Source organism: Zootoca vivipara, chromosome 14, assembly GCF_965207765.1.
Source record: "Zootoca vivipara chromosome 14, rZooViv2.hap1.1, whole genome shotgun sequence".
NCBI lineage: Eukaryota > Metazoa > Chordata > Lepidosauria > Squamata > Lacertidae > Zootoca > Zootoca vivipara.
The window spans coordinates 38,909,345-38,930,203 of NC_142597.1; the positions used below are offsets into that span (position 1 = coordinate 38,909,345).

At 42.6% G+C, this 20,859-nt stretch overlaps 1 protein-coding gene across 23 annotated transcripts in view; it reads left to right on the forward strand.

The window, feature by feature from the left end:
- Positions 1 to 20,859, forward strand: part of MSI2 (musashi RNA binding protein 2) — a 396,739-nt gene that overhangs the window by 356,361 nt on the left and 19,519 nt on the right. For 11 of the 23 annotated variants that reach the window (XM_035139771.3, XM_088657826.1, XM_088657830.1 and 8 more), the window contains one exon: positions 19,010 to 19,186. The exons of the other annotated variants lie outside the window; for them this stretch is intronic. In XM_035139771.3, coding sequence (XP_034995662.1) covers positions 19,010 to 19,186 — 177 coding nt within the window. The remainder of the gene's footprint in view (positions 1 to 19,009; positions 19,187 to 20,859) is intronic. 23 annotated transcript variants of the gene reach the window in all.

The following is a 20,859-nucleotide window of genomic DNA, read 5'->3' on the forward strand; positions in this document are numbered from 1 at the left end:
GTCCAAAGGTTGGTTTGCTCAAAGATAGCAAAGGGATTTTTTTTTCCTTTCCTTTTAAAAATCCTTTTCCGAAAAGGATTCCATTTATTATTTGAGGAAGAATTGACCGATTCCCTCGTCCCTTACCTACGTTTTGGGCCCATTTGGTTCCAGTTTAATTTTAAATAGAGATGATCCGTTTTCCCACAGAAAGGACAAGGGTTCTGCCAGATTAAGTCTGATCTTCACTGTTGTCCTGTTTTAATCAGAGTGTCCCAACACAGCTGAACTGAGTGTCAGCCAATTTCTCTGCTTGATATCATTTGGTTGGTTTTTTGTTTTTGTTTTATATTTTTTTGGATTTTTTTTCTTTTTTAAAGAACAGATTAACTTTGTGATACCAAAAATAAAAGAAAGAAAATAAAATTCTAACCCTGAAATTAACACCGACATATATGGCAAGTTTAAAGAGCAGTATGGTGCCCTGCATATATTACTTGTGTGTTTTTGAAAAAAAATCTCTGCACTTGCAGATCTGCCCTAGTGCTCCCTCAAGGAAACTGTCTGTTGATGTGCAGAAGTGGTTCCATTGACAAAGAAGCCTCTTCAGCTCAGGGACAGCATTCCATTTGCAGCCATTTCCATCAAAGGGAATAGCATTGATAGTGAAGTGTATTTAAGAGCAATGGAGTCAGCTTCATGTTAATGGCACTCAGGCCTGATTCATTACAGAGGGGAAATGACAAATGGAAGTAATTGGCTTCAATATTTTGATGATTAGAGCAATATCACTCGGGGCACACTTGCAAGATCACTTAAGTGACTACTAAAGCGAAGACACACCTATGTCTTAAGATGTACGAATGTTAAATGTCTTAAGATGTAAGATGTATGAATGTTAAATGTCTAAACCACAAGACACCAGTTCAGTAGTTCAGTATATATTTATTGATCTCTCTCAATATTGGGGGGGGGGAGAAGGTGGTATTTGGGCCATGTGATTGCAGCACTGCCGTACCCACAATTATTATTATTTATTAAAATAGTATACCACCCTCTATTCTCGGATCTCAGGGTGGTTCATAACATAACAGTCTGTGTTCATGGATCTTTAAACCAGTGTTTCCCAACCTTGTGCCTCCAGATGTTTTGAGACTACAATTCCCATCATCCCTAGCTAGCAAGACCAGTGGTCAGGAATGATGGGAATTGTAGTCTGAAAACAGCTGGAGGCACAAGGTTGGGAAACACTGCTTTAAACCACACTTCATAAGGCTGTCTGTTGGATATAGAGAATTCTGTCCTCACATCCCACTGTGGCCTCTTGTGCATCCTGTCAGGGTACTCCACTAATTACAATCCACAGGCATATGGCCCCTCCCTGGAGCAAGGGCCTATGCTTTAATTTTGGTGGGGACACATTTATTTTATTTTTATTTTTTATTTACTAAATTGCTATACTACCTTTCATCCGAGGATCACAGGGTGATATTAGCCTGGGAGTTGGGGGCTGTATGTTTCTTCATTCATATTTATAGAAACATTTATATGCCTCCTTTCAGCCCTGAAATGTCCCCCAAGGCAGGTTACAACAATGAAAACACTTCTGTAATTACAACTGGAGAGCATTGAGAGAAGCCAAGATAAAGCAAATGAAACCAGCCTCCCAGCAGGCCACAACACGAACTAAAAGTTTGGCAGGAAAAAGAATGTTATTGACCTCCGCCTGCCTGAATGACATTGGTTCCAGCCTGCCTATCTTATCTCTTTCGGGAGGGAGTTCTGCAGCTGTGGGACTATCACCAAAGAGGCTCTGTCTGGTAACCTTCATGGGCAGTGCCCATGTGTCAAACCTTAGCCAGACTCTTATTAAAACCATGCAATTGTTGAGGACATTGCAACCCTCCATATAAGCCAAGCCTTTACACCCACCTTGACAACATTTCACTTTCCGCTTATTATGTTATTGATGAATCAGGACCTGGGTCACATTGGCATGACAGTCTGCATCTTGTAACAAACTCTTCCAATGCACAGGTTTCACTATCAATACCACATTTCTGTTACGATTCCGAGCATGTTTGGATTTCGTGGGCAGGCTTCCCCGTTCAGTTTGGTGGAGGTGGCAGCTTGACGCACATACCGGTACCTGTTGGCAAAATCCACTTGTAGGGAAGGGAGCCTTTAGGGCAGAGCTTGCTGGCAAGGTATTGATGGTTTGAAGTGATTTTTTTCCACTGGCATATTTAAAGCACCAGTGTTTAGTTCCCCCCTAGTTCAGACACTCAGCCAAGCATCGTCAGCAGTCCATGAAGTGGGTGGGTGCCCTTCTCCTCCCCCATGGGGGAGCTCTGTTTATCCAGTGCCCTGATTCATGTAATTCTTCCTGCATTGGGCCATCATGCATACAGGCCCCTCCATGGAGCACTCCTCACACGCTTTATTTGGATAGGTGGTGGAAGACCACCGTGTCCGTTCTTCTACCCAGTTAACAGTACACTGAGCTGATTTCACCCTTTCCTGAAAATGCTGTTTGCTTCTTCGTTTCACAAAGGTGAAGTTGGGGAGCGGGGTTAATTTGGGGTTTTGCTTTGTTTTTTAAAGGAATTTTTTTAAAAAAGGCAAGTAAAATGCATTACCCAGATAGTTCTGTGGCTTTAGTTTCTTCCCTCTTGGCTGGAAAATGAGATGGCCAGTGATTCTGTTGCCTGGCCGTGGGGAGGCACCAAAGTCTACTTGGTTGACCGCTTGTGAGTGACTGCACTAAGAAGATTCAGATATTTATTTACGGCCATAGGCCCATCTGCACTAAGAATGAAGTGGAAAGGTCCCCCAGAGTTCCTTCTTGCTCCCCTCCACCCTGGCCAGAGTCCTGCTCCTACTTCTGAAATCCTGAGCTCGCCAGTTCCTTACTGTCCTTTATACTTGCCAGCTATAACCAATCTCATAACATGAGCTACTGACCTTGATGGTGAGTGTGAGCAGTTATGTTCTTGTTGTTTTCTCTCTTGCTTGGTTGGGGCTGCTGTGAGAGAGGGTGTCTCTGAGGCATTCTTTCCGGCCTCTCTTACACTGGGACGTGCACTCCTCTCAAACACTCTTCCGAGCACGCTCAGCAGGAAGGTTTGTCCACACCTATTAATCCTCTCTCTGTGTCCAGCTTCTTGTTAGTAGCAGCTGGTTGCATGTTTTTTTTGCTTGTTCAGATGAAACGGTTTAAGAAACGACTCATATCCAACTCTTGAAAAATGTCTCTCTCTCTCTCTCTCTTTCTCTCTCTTTTTAAAATATATATATATTTATTTTTGTTTATTTTAGTACACTTTCTCTCTTTTGGTTTTTTAAAAAATTTCTTTCCCTTACTTAATAAAACAAAACACTTGTTGTTCGTGAAACATCTCACATCTCCCCTTGCCTGTTCTTAGAGTGTTATGTATCTGTGGGACTGAACTAAATGCATGCACTTGTCGTAGTTGTAACCGGTAGCAGTAGACGTAGTTGTAGAACATGCATTGTTGAGTTGATATTATAAGGTTCTTGTCGGCTCGAAAGAGCATGGCAGTTGCAGTGTAGCCGCGGTTTGATTGGAAGTGTAGGTCAACCTGTGTAGACCAATGCTGAACACCTGGATGCATAGTACACTGATCATTATCTCCCAAACTTGGGCCTACCAAATTCAATAAGGACATTATATTATTCTGCAAGGGCCCTCGGTGCCCTGGCGGGGGGCAGTCAATTGACCTTTGTAAAAGAAAAAAAGCGACCCTTCTTTTAATTCTAAATACACTTACTTGTGAGTAGTTCCCACTTAAGCCAATGGGAGTTACTCATATGTAAGTGCTTTATGATTTGAGGCCAAGTTTAATTTCAGCAAGCATTGTACACTAGAGGCTTCCTACAGAACATTAACCTTCTTAATATTCTGCATTAGCGCTCCGAATCCTTTTTGGAGGCCTTAAGCCAGGCCGGCAGAGCAGGAAAGCCGTCCATTGGAGACCTAAGTCATGGAGAGTATGTACCGTGTTTCTCATATTATAAGACACGTCTTATATTTATTTTTTCCTCAAAAAAACACACTATGGCTTATTTTCAAGGGATGTCTTATTTTTTTCCTCCTCCTCCTGCCGCGGCCGGCATTGCTGCTGCTCCTATCACTATGTCTTATTTTCGGGGTATGGCTTATATTCCTTGAATGCTTAAAAATCCTGCTATGGCTTATTTTATGGGGATGCCTTAAAATATGAGAAACAGGGTACAATGACTAACCCTCAGAGTATGCAGAGGCACAAGGGAATTGGTTTTAGAGCCTAAAGTGCAAATTTGGCTACGCCACGAACTTGCCACTGTTTGTATTCATTCCCACATTGCCAAGTTTTAGGATACTGTTTTGGTTTTTCCTCCCCTCGAGCACTACTGAACATTTCATGAACAGTCAATATTAGGTGTCCCAAGGCAAGTCTCATCATCTTCCTCATCAAACCAGCAAAATTGTCTTTTGCTTCTTCTCCCTCCCTGCATTTCTTTCTTTCTTTCTTTTTTGCACCTAGTTTTCTGTACTCAGCTTCTCAAAATTGTTTTCCAAATGAGCAGCAGTGGGTAGGGTTGGCAGCTGGTAATTCAAGTCCTGAATGCCACATTACATTTGGTTTGTGGCTGCTACTGTTTTGTCAGCACATACCCTGCTGAGAGTAGATTGGTACATCACCGTTCCCCTCCCACCCAGTTCGACATCTTGCCTGAAGATGCACTGCTGGTTTGGAGTGTGTTCAATTTTCCGAGCATGCTCAGTGTAGACGGTTAAATCCAAGCAGTTAACTCAGCATATGTCACTGGAAAAAATAAGGTACGCTAAATATTGTTTCATTGTGTGCAGTTAAGAATATTGTTCTAACAGATCGTAAAACACACAGACTGCCCCCCCTTCCAAATGTTGTTGACCCAGATGACAAGTACATACCCTTCATTGATTGAAGGTGTGCCACTTCCCTTATTGAGCCAGTATAGTTGTAAATCTTATGCACTTGAGCTATGATTATATAACTTGTCTCTTAAGCAGCAATCTACCACAAGGAATGGGGCCCACTGTTAAATGTGTGATGCAGGAAAATTAGATGGGTAACGTATCTAAAAGTTAGCAAAGCGGAAAATTGCCTGGGAAGTAGCAATCCACGTCGTACACTTAATTCCAGTACTTTCAAATATTTAGTCTTGTCATTAAGCACCTCTCTTGTTTGCAAATTGCAGTAATAAAAAAAGAAAAAAGATGGGAGCAACAGTTGGTTTGTGTACACAGAATGATGACGGGGGAAATTGTAGCAAGTTGTTGGAACAGTTTAAATAGCCACTTGTGTTTTCTTCACAGTCCAAGGGATAGACCTTGAGGCAAGCCCTAGATGCTTAAATGTACTGTATATATATATATATAACTGTCTAAAAAGTGTATAACATTTAATCCAAGTCATGTAGTCAGGATGTTAACAAGCACCACCTGGGGGATAGCAAGTGGTTTTTGAATGTCTTTCTCCTCTGAAAGACCCAATAATTACAACTGGAGCCCTAGACAGCTGATGCAATGGAAAGAGAAAATCTTAATGCATCTTAATGCACATACTAATTTTCACTCTATAGTGTGGTAAAAAGAAGATGCATCTATAAATGCTTCTATTTGCCTAGCCAGCAGAATGAGACTGGAATGATTTGTCCATAAGTTCAGAGCAGAAGGGTTATCCAGTAGACCAAATATTAAGCTAAGGCTTAGACAGTGAGTCAGGGTCTTTTAATGTAAAGAACGACACTACAACCTAGTATGCCCTTCCCTGCCTTGTGCTTCCCATAGTAGGTTGTATCCAGAGATAACTGTGACAATTAGTTTTCTTCATTCCACCACTGCATCTATGCTCTCCTTTAAAAGCAAGCACTTGAACTAGCATATATAACTCATAGCACTTGGACATATTTGAATGGCTTTTGCGTCTCCCTGCACTTCCATTGCCTAGTTCTACTTGTCCCCTTTTGGACCACCAGGAAAAAAAAGATTACCCTGGTTCCTTAGGCATGGTTCACCCCAGACTGGACGGTCCTCAGCTCCTGTCAATTTCCCCACATTTCAAAGCTGGTCTGCTAACTTTTAAGCGCCAGCCATCTGGTTCAAATGGAGACGATCCTTTTCATACTAGCCTGGCTTGTCCCTAAACAATCCCCTAGTGCCCAAGAAACCCAAAGCCCTCCCCTTGATGCCACTGTCTGATCCAAACATTTAGACTCCTCAGCTCAGCCTGCACACAGAACGGAAGGTACCTTGAAGGTCCTGGCTTTCAGCCTCTTCTTTACCTGTCCCGCAGAGAGTCATGCATGTGACTCAGGTGGCGCATCTCATTTGCCTGCTTGAGGCAAAATGGGAATGCGCTGCCCTGCAAGCCTTCCTTACTTGTGTGGCATGGTGGCAACCCGCAGAGCACCGGCTTCTGGCAAGGTCTCACCAAAATCTTAGGAGATCTCATGCTCTCCTAGAGCTATCTCCTGAGATCTTGCCAGCTGCTGGTGCTGCTTTTCTGCTGCATCGGGCCAGGTGGGGCAGCCATGGGGGTGCTACGTCTTAGGCAAAACTCCCTGACTCCATCTCATGGGCAGTCCGGCCCTGATGTGGCTCTTTATGTAGTACGCTGGAAAGCTCTCAAACCCCTGCTGGCTTTCTGCCTGCATGCCTGCTGTTGCTACATATTGAATTTGTTTACTTGAAAAATTGTGCTTTGATAGATAAAAAGGTGAGACAGTTTGCTGCCCTGGTGTTCTCGCCCTGCTGCCAAACTCACTTGTTACCTTGATGCTTTGTCACTGGGGCTCCTCTCTTGCTCAAAGTACAATGTGGCTCTTTAGTAGAACACATACTTTTGATGCAGAAGGTTAAATCCCAGGTAGGACTGGGAAAAGATGCTCCCCCTCAGTCTGAAACCATGGAGAACCCCTACCAATCAGCGTAAATAGTCCTGAACTAGATAGGCCAATGTGTTGGCATAAGGCAGCTTTTCTCTATTCCGTGCCTGAAAAAGTGTCATGGGGAGTTTGCTTTGGCTAACTTCATTGAGGATTGCTGCTTGTTTGAGCATTCTTTAAAAGCTGCAGGGAAACTGTCCGTGGATCCCATTCCTCTATCAGCCAATCAACCCTCTTTTTAAAACGGTTGCAGTAAGGCATTGTGAGCCTGGGTGACACGTCAGTAGAGAAAAATAAATTGCAACCCGTGCCATCACTAGGCCCCTGAAGGTTCCCTTAAGTAGGTAGAGTGAGAGAAAGAATTCTAGTGATGCTGGTTTGCCCCTCCCTGTTATACGTACAATTACTTTCCTGCAAGTAATGCTTTCCTGCATTGTTTTCAAAAAAAAACCTTAAAACAGAATGATTTCCATTCGGCTTCTGGAGGTGCTCACAGGAGGAAAACCCCTACCATTATAGAAGTTGGATACCTGTGAGCATATTCTGGGATGCCCACCTGCACCCCATCCATTAATTTTCTTCGTTCAAGGGCAGAACATTCTTTCTTAGTGAAGCACTAACCCTCCTGCACACTGAGGATTTCTGTGAATGCTGCGGCCAAGTTCTGACTCTGGCTGCAGTAATTTTACTTGAGTCTATTGTGGGTAAAATGTATTAGCTTTTAATCACTTATTTTGTAATAGAAAATCCAGGGCACTTGATAAATCATCTCCAGCGCAATTAGTGACCAGCTCAGGAGAGCAGGCTTAAGTACGGTATAAGTTAATCTGTAATGAATGTAGTCACTAACTTTTAATGGTCTTCTCAATCAGTGGAATTATTTTCAATGGGCAAACACTCTTCCATGGAACCCGCTCGGACTTGCAGGGTGCCTCACTTCACTCCTGTGATCCAAACAGACTAATCATGTGTTCAGAGGAAAGGGGGCTCTAAAAGGTTCTTTCGCTCCATGAATGAATTTTACTCTACTCTTGGCAAGCCCTGGAACAGGCACTTCACGTAACTCAATTTTTCCCTGATGGAACAAAGCTAAAGAGTGAGGTCTTCTCTTTCTCTTTCCTGCAATCATTATCCATTTTCCATTATAATAGTCCCAGGAGGGTTCTGGCAATCTAAAAGCTATTCAGGCACTTCTTCAGATATAGGCAGAAGCACAATGATGGAGAGCCAGGGTAGACCAAGTGTTGGATCCATACCTCAAAAGACTTGGGTTCAAATCCCTCAGGACATTGGGGGATCAACTAAGGTAATGTTTGAACTCATGCAAGTTAAAACCTAGCAGGCCACACTTTATAGATTGAAGACCGCTAGGGAGCCACAGCTCAGCTGCCCTGAATCTTTCTGAGAAAGTGTCAGATACAAATAACTAGGTTTGTGAGATGGCAAACTGCTGTCTCTCAGTCTCAATTTCCTTAGGCTAAGAATAGGGATGCCTTACCTCATAGAGATGCTATAGCAATGAAAAAGATGAAGCTTGGAAGATTCCTTGCACCTCCCAACAGTTTTGCATGCACAGTTATTAGTTTAACATGCCTTTTCTTTGCAGAACGCAATCCTCTGTGCATAAACATTGCCCATGTGAATATGAGTGCGACCTCACCTTTTTCCTGCTATTTTTCATATTAGCTCAGCAATGCAAGAGCTATATATTAGAACCACAAATAATCTCCCCTCCCCTTCTGATGCAGAGTCATGATACCCTCATTTGTCATCTTTCTGCTTATTTATTCCAGGACCATTGATAGTTCCTGGGTCCAAACAGTGCCTTCACACATTCAGGGTTTTTTTATTGTCCGCAGCAAAGAGTAGCACGCTATTGAGGGTAAAGGTAAAGGACCCCTGACAGTTAAGTCCAGTCACGAATGACTCTGGGGTTGCAGTGCTCATCTCACTTTACTGGCCGAGGGAGCCGGCATTTGTCCGCAGACAGTTTTTCCAGGTCATGTGGCCAGCATGACTATGCGCTTCTGGTGAAATCAGAGCAGCGCACAGAAACGCCATTTACCTTCCTGCTGGAGCGGTACCTATTTATCTACTTGCACTTTGACGTGCTTTCAAACTGCTAGGTTGGCAGGAGCTGGGACCGAGCAACAGGAGCTCACCCCATTGCGGGGATTCGAACCGCCGACCTTCTGGTTGGCAAACCCTAGGCTCAGTGGTTTAGACCACAGCGCCACCTGCGTCCCAACCCTATTACTCTTGTTCAAATATTTCTCTTTGGAGAACCATAAAACTATTGTGGAAACTTTAGGATCTTTTTTTAAAAAAATACTGTTTTCAAGTTGTTGCCCTGTTTTACTATGTAAACCCCTTTTAGAACTTTTTGCTGGAAAGCAGTATATATAAATACCCCCTAATAAATAATATGTAGAGGACCACAGTGCATTTCAACAAGTGACTTTTCTCTTAACACCATGCCTGGACAATCACCATTCTGACTTAAATATGAGGTTAAGTCCCGGTTTTATTTTAATTTGCCTCTTTTTCATATCTGTAGCTGCACAAAAGGCCTCAATTTAAAATTAACAGGAACAATAGCCTATTAATGTGTTACAGTGGGAGGCCAGAGTTTCAGTTGCCATAGCAATGGAGTTCGGCTCATTTGTTTTGTAGATGAATAATTACTACACAATTAGAGTAGGCTAAAAATAAAGGGTCCCTTTCTTCCCAGTCACTCATTAATATTAATAAAAGGCCTGTCCAGGCTGTGGTAAACAATTAATGCAAATCTGGCCACCAGTGGCAAAAAGGTAGCAGTAAAAGACTCATTGCTAAAATGAGAGTGAAAAAGTCAGAGAGATTATTCCATTCCTTCGGATAAAAAAGGCAAATGATTTGGAAATGATTCCATATTGAACTAGGATGAGCTGTTGTATTGCTTATAATGGAATGGCCGCTGGGCTTCTGAATAGAGCTGGGCAACAGATAACAGAAGTTTTCAGAGTTCATATGGAGGCGGGTGGCCCTTGAGGTATTTCAGTCCTGAGAAATATAGAATATATATATCCATATGTTGCCATGAAGGGCATTTTACATAGCAATTTTTAAAGGAAATTTTCCAAAATCTACACTTAGGATTTGGGTTGCCGTATGTCTGGATTTTCCCGGACATTACAGCAATTTCCTCCCCAGGCAAAGTTTACAAGGGCCGAATTCTGGCTGCATCGGGACCTATGGCAGCCCTACTCTTAGTGAAGAGTATTTGTCTTCAACACAGCAAGCAAAGCAGGCAAAGAAAGATGAGGTAGTTGGGTTTCAGATGAGGGATTATATATACTGTAGAGTAATGGCAAACAGATAACTGGCATGTGAAGGTCTAGAGAGCACATCAACTTAGCTTTATTCTGCGGCCTTCTAACCCAGTGTTTTTCAACCTTTTTTGGGCAAAGGCACACTTCTTTCATGAAACAAATCACGAGGCACACCACCATTAGAAAATGTTAAAAAAATTAACTCTGTGCCTATATTGACTATATATAAAGTAATTCTCCCACGGCACACCAGGCAACATCTCGCGGCACACTAGTGTGCCGCGGAACAGTGGTTGAAAAACACTGTTCTAACCCAGTGAAGACACTGATTGGGGAGATATTCCTTGGAAGCACCTTGGGCCTCACCTGGCACCTTCTTCCAGAAATCCACTTCATACTTTTTACCATCCTGTATTCCACTGCATGCCATCACCAGCTCATTCCTGACATTATCAACTTGTGTTAAAGATCATGTAACCTCTTTGTTCTGCCCACTGTTTTCAGTGACTCACTCATGATCAGATAAGACATTCAAAATATAAGTATTTTGAATATTCCTTTCTCCTCTTTATTCATTGGAAGAGCTCCTTGGAGTCCAGACCACTCTCAAATGCAGGTGTGAGATAAGGAGCATGTGCTATATATTGTGGCTTCATGAGTAGCTATTTTTAGCAATAAAAAAATCACCATGATAAGAATTTGACCACCAGCTTCCATTGCTGTAGGTGAAGAAGCTACACAGCAAAATGCTTTACGATATAGCGGCATCATTCGTCATGCAGGCGAATGGCAAAAAAACTAAAAATGAAAAACGAAAAAGTGAAAATGAATAGCCCAAAAGGGGAACAGGTAACTAGTGGCTGAAGTTGCTGTCAACCATCGACTTTTTCCTTCTATTCCAAAAAAACAAAATGGCTGACCAGTTTGATTGGCACGGTCAACTATTTTGACAGGTTGCCTTGGAATCTCCAGCCTCTATGACTGTTGTCTTCCCTTCCCACACACCCCCACCCACTCAAAAAAATAATAATAATAAAAATCTGGATGAGATGTCAAAATACGGTGCAGGCTTTTCCGAGGGGATGGTTATCTTCTGCCCTCCAAAACTATGTAACAAAAAGAGAGCGAAAATGTAGCACAGCATTTGAAAGGTCGACATTTGTTTGTTGTTAAGGATCTAATTAGAAGCATGAGAGGGAGCAGACTGGCTGCTTGCTTGGCTAATTAGTGGCATGCACGAAGACCACTTTGAACTTCAAGGACACAGAGCTATTAGCACTTACATCAAAAATGGATTAAACTTCTGTGCTTTTGTAATGATTAAAGATGAGCCCCTCAAGTGGAAACTCTTTTGTCAAATGCTGCAAGAAGAACTGGCGCCCTGATTGCCGTTTCTCTTGGAGAAGCTTTGCACGGCCTCGCGTGTGATGGCACTGGCCCCATCTGAAAATGACACTGTGTTTAATTCGCAATATGGGAGATTTTGATTAGGTTATAAATATTGATTGCTCATGAAACATCACAGCTAAGATGAGAAATGTATTTATTTGCCTCCATGAGCGAGTGCAGGATTTTATTTTGTGAGGGGTTTTTTTATATACTTTGCTGTGTGTCAAGTATTTTGTTAATCTGTTCCCAATCACTTGTCGACAATCCTTTATCAGTGTGCAAGTTTAAACTCAGCTAAAACAGCTATTAAGGATGTAGTTGTTTCTAATATACTTATGGCTTTGGACAGGTGGCTAACTTAGACGTCAAAGTGCCCCAACCTATCGCCATTTTAGTGGCTTTAAAGAAGTTGTCTAAATGCCCCGGTGCCTCATCTATCTGACACTGCAAAAGAGCAATTCCCTCACACCCTCTCTACACTACAGTTGCTATGTCCCTAGCAGAACTTTGGGAAAGACGAAATCCTTCCTATCTTATGACAAACCATCTTGAAGATAATACTGATGCAAGTTGAGAGGTGCACATCTTTCCTGCTCTCCTGAGTTCTCATTCTGGCCTCTCTGTGTCAACCTGGAACAGGGGTATTTTGGGCCATTTCTACAATTCAACACCATGTGATCTGTGCAAAACTCTTTGATGCACCATCTTCATATAGGAACCAGTTGCAAGAGACAGCTCTTTTCTTAATCATATTCTCAACCTATCAGCAATATTTGCAAACTGTGCTTCACTGTATGTATTCTGGATTCAGTCTTTGCCAGTGGTCCTCTGTCCCATGTATCCTCTTGTAACACCACCACCCTTTCTGACCACATTATGCAGCAATAGATGTATGGCATTTCTCCTACATCCACTGACCCTTTTGAATTGTATGGATTTCAGTGGGATTTGATCTTGCTTAGCTGTCGCTGGCTTGTGTCCATATTCCACAAAGCAGGATGCTAAAGCCTGGAGATTGCAGCTCTTTTTATACATGCCCATGGGGATTTAGCTTCTACAAATGTATCCGAATATCTTTTGAGCTGTATCATGAACCCAGCTGCACAATGGCTCTTTGAGCTGCATTTAACCTCCCTTGTGATTATGTTACCCAGTTATGTTACATGAAGCAATCAATATGTTCCAAAGCTTGCAGAGAGGAATGTTCTAACCTTTTGAACAGACTCTAAAATCCAGGTGGTCTTCATTTTGTACAGGGACACCAAGACTATTTCCTATTTAGAGCAACATCGTGGAAGTGACAGCAGTAGCATAGTTAGGTAATTTTAGGCTTATTAACCTCATACACGGACACACCTCTTAAGATGTTAGGTTTAGTCATGTTGCATTTTGTAGCCCTCTTGCTCATTTTGCTGAGTGGGGCTCTGGTCATCTGCCCCAAAGTCCAATTCTGAGACTACCACCTTGTAGCAAATGAGAGATTTGAGACTAGAATTTTTACAGGCCCTTTCAGCATGATGGATGTTTGCTTTTAGGCAGTGGTTGGGCAACCTGCAACCAAACCAGCCTAATGCATGTTGCCCTCTGTCTCGTCTCATGGAGCCCTTGGTCTAATTTCATGCTGGTGAGGAAAGTTGAAAGAAAGAGAAGGTTTGGAGGAGGAAGAAAGAGAAGGTTTGGAGGAGGAAGAAAGCAGAGACAGAGGGAGGAGAAAAAAGGGAAACTGCAGATCACGGGCAAGAGTGATCTGCCTCTCCCTGGTTGCCCATCAGGCAGGGGATGAGAAGGGGTAGTAGAAAGAGAAAATGAGTGGTCCCTATGCACACACTTTGTATCTAGCTTCGTCCTCTGCTCTTTGGTTCTGCCACTACTACCATTCAACACCCTCCCCCAGCTGACTCCCAAAGGCACGCAGCCCTCAATAGAACAAAGGTTCCTTACCTTTGTTTTAAGGGAAGCACTGAAGAATGTACCCTGTTTTCTTCAAGTTGTTTCAATGCCCTGCCCTGCTGCTGCTTACGGTAGCTCATATGGTTGTAAAAAGAGACAACCCAGAGATGAGCAGATTTTTAAGAGTGTGTTCAGGTGGCAAAGTGGTACACAGAGTGCCCCATGATATTGCACTTTCCTCATACCTGGGAACCCCCTTTACCATTTTTTTGAATGTCTGTGGGCATCAATAGATGCTTAGCAAGGTAAGGGTTCAACTTGATTATGTTTCAGGGAGGAAAGTGTTCTCGTGGGATTTATTGTTTATTGTATATGGGTTTTTTGCTGTTTATTGTTTGTTGGTTTGGGTTTTCTTCATCTTGCAGTTAACTAATTCACAGTATTTGTGGTCAGAAAGAATCACTGCAATTATCCAATTTGATTTATTGTAGCAGGGGTTTCCAAAGCATCCTGTCAATGTTTTTATCTATTCTTAAGTTTAGGAATTCTTGTGGTCAGCAGGTCTGCAGCAGTTCACATCTTTCTAAGATTTGAAAGCACCACCAAATTTACAGAAATGTGCTCTTAGTGGCACATCATCTTATATAGTTTGCTTTCAAAGACACTGAGCCCCATCTGCTTAAGAAAGGCCTTTCTGCCCTGTGATCCAATCAGCATTCCAGTTTTGCAGGTCACTTGGCTAAAGCTTTAGAGAGTGACCTGCGCAATTGGCATGATGACTGGGCAGTTTATAATCCCATGGCAGATTGCACAAACACAATCCCAAATGCCAATTTCAACTAGCCCTAAGATCTGAAGGCATCTGATGCAGCAGCCTTGCTGAAACTAAGCAGACCTGCCTCTCATTAGGGCCTGGATGGGAGACTGATTGGGGCCTCAACATAAATCTCATTGAGTTCTATTGAAGAAAGATTCAGATAAAAAATAAAATCAGTCAGATCATCTTTGGGTCAAGTATGACAGTGTGATATTATCTCCCCTGGGCAAGCGAGTCTTGACTGTCTGTCTGTCTTGTATCCCACCTTAAAATGTAAGAAATGGTGCCTGCATGATGTCTTAGAATAAAGCAGGCATAGGCAACCTCGGCCCTCCAGATGTTTTGGGACTACAACTCCCATGCTCCCTAGCTAACAGGACCAGTGGTCAGGGATGATGGGAATTGTAGTCCCAAAACATCTGGAGGGCCAAGGTTGCCTATGCCTGGAATAAGGCTTTCCATTGAGTAACGTGTAGAAACGTCTGGGTGTGTGCAGCTAGAATGTTTGCAGCAGGTTTTAGGGGAAATTATGACACTTTCTTCCTGAGTCTGCAACAAGGAAACCTTTGGTAAAGTTATTGAGGGTTTGCTTGGCAAAGCTCCTCAGTCACACTGGTTGATCATGACCACTGCTGAGGAACTAGAGATTTAAGCAGCCATGTACTGCACTGACCCTGCACCAGGGATGGGAAACCTACAACAGCCCCCACCTCTGACTTACAACTCCCATCAGTCCCTGAACATTATCCATGCTGGTTGGGGCTCATGGGAGGACCACAGAATCTTTGGTATCACCTGACTTCCAGGACCAGGAAGATGCCAGTTTGCAGAGTTGTAGCTTGGCTCAAACTGCCTGCATTTCCCTCTTCCAGTCAGTCAGGGGACTAGATAAATGGCCACAGGGCTCACGGCAATACCTGACCCTTGTCAATCACGGAAGGCACAATGGGACATTTTTTGCCAAAGTATTTTGGCATTTCACACTTGTCTGTTTTTACTTGTTTACAAGCATTTCTCAACCACTTAATATTTAAAATCTCTGAACCATGTAGAAAATTACAAACATAAAAACAGTGAAACTGTACAATAAAAACAAATCAAAGCAATTCTAGTAAAAACAGGGTCCAGTCTTATGGGCCAGGGAAACTCTAGGTAAGAGGAAGTGGCTGAAGCAATGTCTGGCAGACGATAGGGCAATCCATAAAGCAGAGGCCACAGTGGAGAACACTTGTTTTTAGGTCACCACCCTATGATATTCTGTAGAGTATGGTGCCACAAACCATTTCCCTCCAGATTGTCTAAGTGTCCATAGCAGCAGTCTTTCAAAAAACGTGGCCTAGGGTTGTCCAAGGCTTTATATGTTAATAACAATACTTTGAACATGACACAGACGCTAGCTGGCAGCCAGTCCAGGTCCCTCAGCACAGGTGGAACATGTGTGCGTCCCGGTGCTCCAGTCAACAACCTGGCAGCTGCATTCTGCACTCCCTGCAACTACTCCACCAATCTCGAGGGAAGCCCCACACAGGGGGCATGTCCTATTGTTGGGTCCTTCCAGCCTTACAGTTCTGAAGCACGCTTTGGACCCGTTTAGCTCCAATGTTGTACGTTGGACTAGCAACCCAAATTAAGCAACGTCAAAGAACAGCCGCTGTTTTTTGAAGTGTAAAAGTTGGAGACGGTAACGGCAGATTTCCCGTTGGCTTGTATGCCCAGCGCTACATGTGCTGAGTGTCGGCGCTCCTTGTTCGACAGCGTCTCCCTGATGTACACATTACTACACGCAGCTTCTGCCTCCACTTTCATCTGTATCGGCAGCATTAAATATTATTATATCATTTACTCTCTCGAGCAGGAAAATGATGTTTGGCAGCTTGTTCTATGAATTTTTCATAAAGATAAAAAGCGGCCTAATCTTGTGAGCTTTAACTCTCAGTAGCAGTAATGGCTTTGATTTAAAGTGTTTTGTCTTAATGATAGTTATATTGAAAATTTCCTGCTGCTTTCAAGCACGCACGGTTATTATCATAAACACTGATGGTGCAAACGGCTGCCAAATTGCATGTGGCTGCTTATGGCAAGAGAGGAGAGAAAAAGAGAGACAGGGAGCTGTGTCGACAGGTTGCTGTCAGTGAGAACTTTCAATCTGAGAGCATTTTGAGTCTTCCTGAAGTTTTGCTTTGACCTCCAGAAGTGACTTTTGGGGTTCTCTTCACTTCTCAGCACTGTGGTCCACAGCCAGGCAAGGATAGCAAGATAAAGCAGAATCTCAGGCAATGTTTGTACAGCTGTTCTTCTGGAAAGTACCCTTAATAAAGAAGCGTTTACATATGCTGCCATCATTCTGCGCTAAAGTTGGAACACATAGTTGTTAAGTGTCCTCTGGAGGGTCAAGATAGTAGGCCAGCCCCGATGTGGCCAGGCCCTCAGTAGAGACCAATTATTTACATCCACTTGGGCAGAAATTCCCCATGTTGCACGATCCTGCAGAAAATGGCCTACAAGCAGATTTGGGGTCACTTCCCAATGGCTGATGCACTTGGAAAGAGAAAGAGTTGAAGTCCAGGGTTTGTCAGTCCTGACTCCTGCAAGGAACACCACACCAAGGGGAATTAGTTGGCATGTAAATTAATTCTGCATGGGTGGGTTCTGCTTTGAAGTCCTTGTGTGGGAAATCACTTCCCCTCTCATTTTTCTCGGTGTGCACTCTTAAGATGTGTGTTGAGAAACAGAGGAGAGTCAACATGCATTGTTCTGTCTGGCTTCTGGGAGATCTGGCATAGATGTCTTTGGGACCTAAATAGGTAGCTATCTGACCCTTCACAAGTTACAAAGGCACACGGGAAGTGGCTGCTTTGCAGCACATATTTAAGAGTACTGGTCAAACCTCAAAAAAGAGATAAACTCAATAATACAGGTGCTTTGTGCTACGATCTAATGAGAAAGAAACTATGACAAAACTCTGTAGAGATTCATGGAAGTTAGGAGCAGAAAAGTAATTTCCTGAGAGTTATTTATTTTTCCCTGTTCAATTCTTTCCTGAATTCACCATCTGGAGGCTCTGTTTACATAATGGAGTGATCTGTTTTGGTGATACACTTGATGCTGAAAGTAATAAATAAATAAATAAATCTTCCTTTCTGTTTTATTCAAGTTCATCTTTTCTGTCTTGCAAGTTCAGACCTGCTCTTGCCTTTTGCTGGAAAGCAATTATGAATGTGGAAGAGCAAAAGTCTTCCTGATTATTATTGGGGGGGGGGCGTTTTTTGCTGTCAGCAGCCTGTGCCTTTGTCATGCAAGTGGCAAACAATCTTTCCTCCTTGTTTACCGCAGATATTAAAATGTACCTCTAGTCCACGTGGCTTGGGAGAATAAATGTGTAGACTGATTTGTTAAGATGCATGCAGACATTTTTACACCAACAAATTTGAGAATTGCTGTCCTTTAAAGGATGCCCATGATGTGAAATAAGAACAAGCTTAATATCCCAAATCCCAACCAGTTGTGGAGTTCACTCACTGCTTCCGTCAAACTTGGCTACTAGCCACTATTTGTAGACAGTATACTTTGGAATACCAGTTGCCGGAAACCACAGGAAGGAAGAGCGTTCTTGCACTCAGCTCCTGCTTGCAGGCTCCCCATTGAAGCATCTGGCTGGCCACTGTGAGAACAGGATGCTGAACAAGATGGGTCATTGCCCTGAATGAGCAAGACTCTTAGTTCTTTCGAGATCCCCCCTGCTTAGCTAGGTGAAATGTGGAGTAGATCAACTATTTGTGATACTTGCCTATTAATTATTTTTTGTTACTTATACTAGTTCTCAGTCTGAAGGTTGTGACGAGGTTTAATAGAAATCAACTTCTGTTTACTTCCTACTGGGACCCAAACCAACTGAAATCTACAAACTGCCTTATTAAAGCCATAGCTTTTTATGGTGTGAGACTCACTCACCTTATTTGGGGCTCTGTGAAGTTCAACATTTTTGGCCAGGGCATTAACACAAACTCCAAACCGTGCACAATGCAGTTCTAAAATGGGGGTGGGGGGGGTGATCTTGTAGGATCCAGTACAACAGGAAATCCAGGTAAGATCAAATAAGGAACATTTCTCAATAAATACATGGATATACTTTGGTACAAATAGTTATGCACACGCAGCACGCACGCACACACACACACACACACACACACACACACACACACTGTATACATTGCACCTGGTGGTTGGGGAATTTTTGCTTTTTATGTGTTTGGGGAAAGGGAACTCATGTGGATGAACCCCTGTAGCTTTGCAAGGTTAGGCCCAGCCAGCTTGGTTCGGCTTTTCTCTACACTTCTCCGTATGTATTGTATTGGTTGTCATTTTAATCAGTCGGGGCTCTGTGTTTTCATACTTCTGTTCTTGTGCCTGTTTTGGAAAAGAATATATAGTACATCAGATGGTGAGTTAATGGTTTTTTAGTTTTTACAAAATCCAGGCTCAATGCCTCTGAACCTATGAGTCTGAGTAAGGACCCTGGAGCCTGTATGATCAAGCTGTGGTCCACGTGCTCCTCAAAATCCTACATACATATATTTTTGCTCTTGTTTCTGTGATTTGTAACTGTAAAATAATAATAATAAAGTACAATTTAATATTGAAAATAAGAACCAATCCAGTATCCACAATGATAGAGTCACTGTATCTCCAGGGATCCCCGATTACGGTTTCTATTCTCCGCCCGGTGACCAACGGGCTCAATTATCGTATGCGGACTATGGTTCCATGGGGCCTCGGGTGGCTCAGATGCTTCGTAGCGAGCACCCTGCTTCAGCGAGTAACTCCCCCCTTCACCACCTTCCCAGCCCGGATCAATTTAAAAGCCCAGGTTTGTATAGAATTTCATTCATTTGGGGAAGCAAAAGAGAAGAAAAATGGCAATAGCATCACGTATTTAATGGTGCACAGAAAGAGATCTGCATGCTATGTATGCCACTTAATGGTTGGCAACCAAACTTCACTCCATCCTTTTAGAATTTTTAGTTCTAGAATTTTTGTCGACTTTGCTTCAGGGGCTGTTCCAGATCTGATCAAATGTCAATCAAAACCTTTTGTAGAGGCATGACAGCAGAGAGTGAAGTAGCTCATTAGATGTGCAGGGCAATCTTATTCGTGTCTACTTGGAAGTAATTCTTGAGCTTACTAAAAAGTGCATTCCCTCCTCTTATGATGGGTGTGGATCAAAATTTAGCTGTAGTCTTTAAAGATTAAATAAAGGACCCTAATAATTTGTGTTGGTTTTTTCAAGATTCTTCTGAACCCCAGAGATTTTGATGCAAAAAGGTTTCAAACTGCATATTCTGTTGAAAGTTATTATTAGCTAGGTATTTGACTTGAAAGAGATGCTTAGAATATAAGGTGTGTGTGCTTGTGCATGAATGATACTTCACCCTTCTGAGAATCTTTTACTTTACTTCTTCCAGAAATTTGTTTCTGACATTTGATGAGCTCTTTCATTAGCAATCTGATCCTAAATACCTCTTCAGTGCACCTATCTTATGCTGCATACGCTTCATGTAGTTTATCAGTTCAACTGAACTGGGAACTATAGTTAGATTTAACTATGGTTTGTCCAAACAAGCCAAGATCAAATTGTGTTTTCTGATCCTGACTTGTTTGGATAAAGCCATTGTTGAAATTAAATGAAAATCCTGGTTTGGATGAAACAATAAACAGTGATTAGTTGAAAATGCTTTTGATTGGTTCTTTGTGGCTGTAACAGGAAGAGAGGGGAGAGCAGACAAGTCAGGCTCACTAAATTACAACTTAGTGTTATGTCCAAACCTGGCCATTGTTTTCTACAAGGATTCCACAAATGTATCTATGACTTTTAGATTTTTAGCACACTCTCTCTTGAAACTGACAATCTTCTCAGGGCCCCATCACACCTGTTTTTGAATCATCACCAAATGCAGATTTGCAAATTCTGCATTCCACCTAGAATGAACTCTCGCAATGAAACCTTGGTTTACATTATGTGTTGAAAGAGTTCCTACTGGCCTTTCTGTTTAAACAAGAGGAGGAATGTCTTGCTGTTGTTCATAGGCATGTGGTGGCTTCTAAATATATACCGTACTTACATAGAGTTCACCACTTGAATGAGTCAGCCATCATCTCTCCCCTCCCTACCTTGGAAAATCCTACGTAACTAGTTGGCCTAAATACCTGTACATGGGGTTGATTTTTTGACAGCCTAGTAAAATTGCTGAAGTGCTTTTGCCTTGAAAATAGGAAGCCATCATTTCCCCCTCACTTTGTGAATCCACCTCAGTATAATGCGCCATATGCTAAGGCAGATGTCATAATGAATCATGGCTGGAAATTCCTCCCCATTTTATCAAAGAGAGTTTATCTTTCAGTGGTGACCTTTCTTGTCCAGAACTGGAGTAATTTGTGTGCAGGCTTTGTGTTAACATGCCAGTTCATAGGACAAAGTGCCTGATAAGCCAGCCTTAGCACTCGCTTGTCAGCAGTGCCAGCAGAATCATGCTCTGGGCTCTT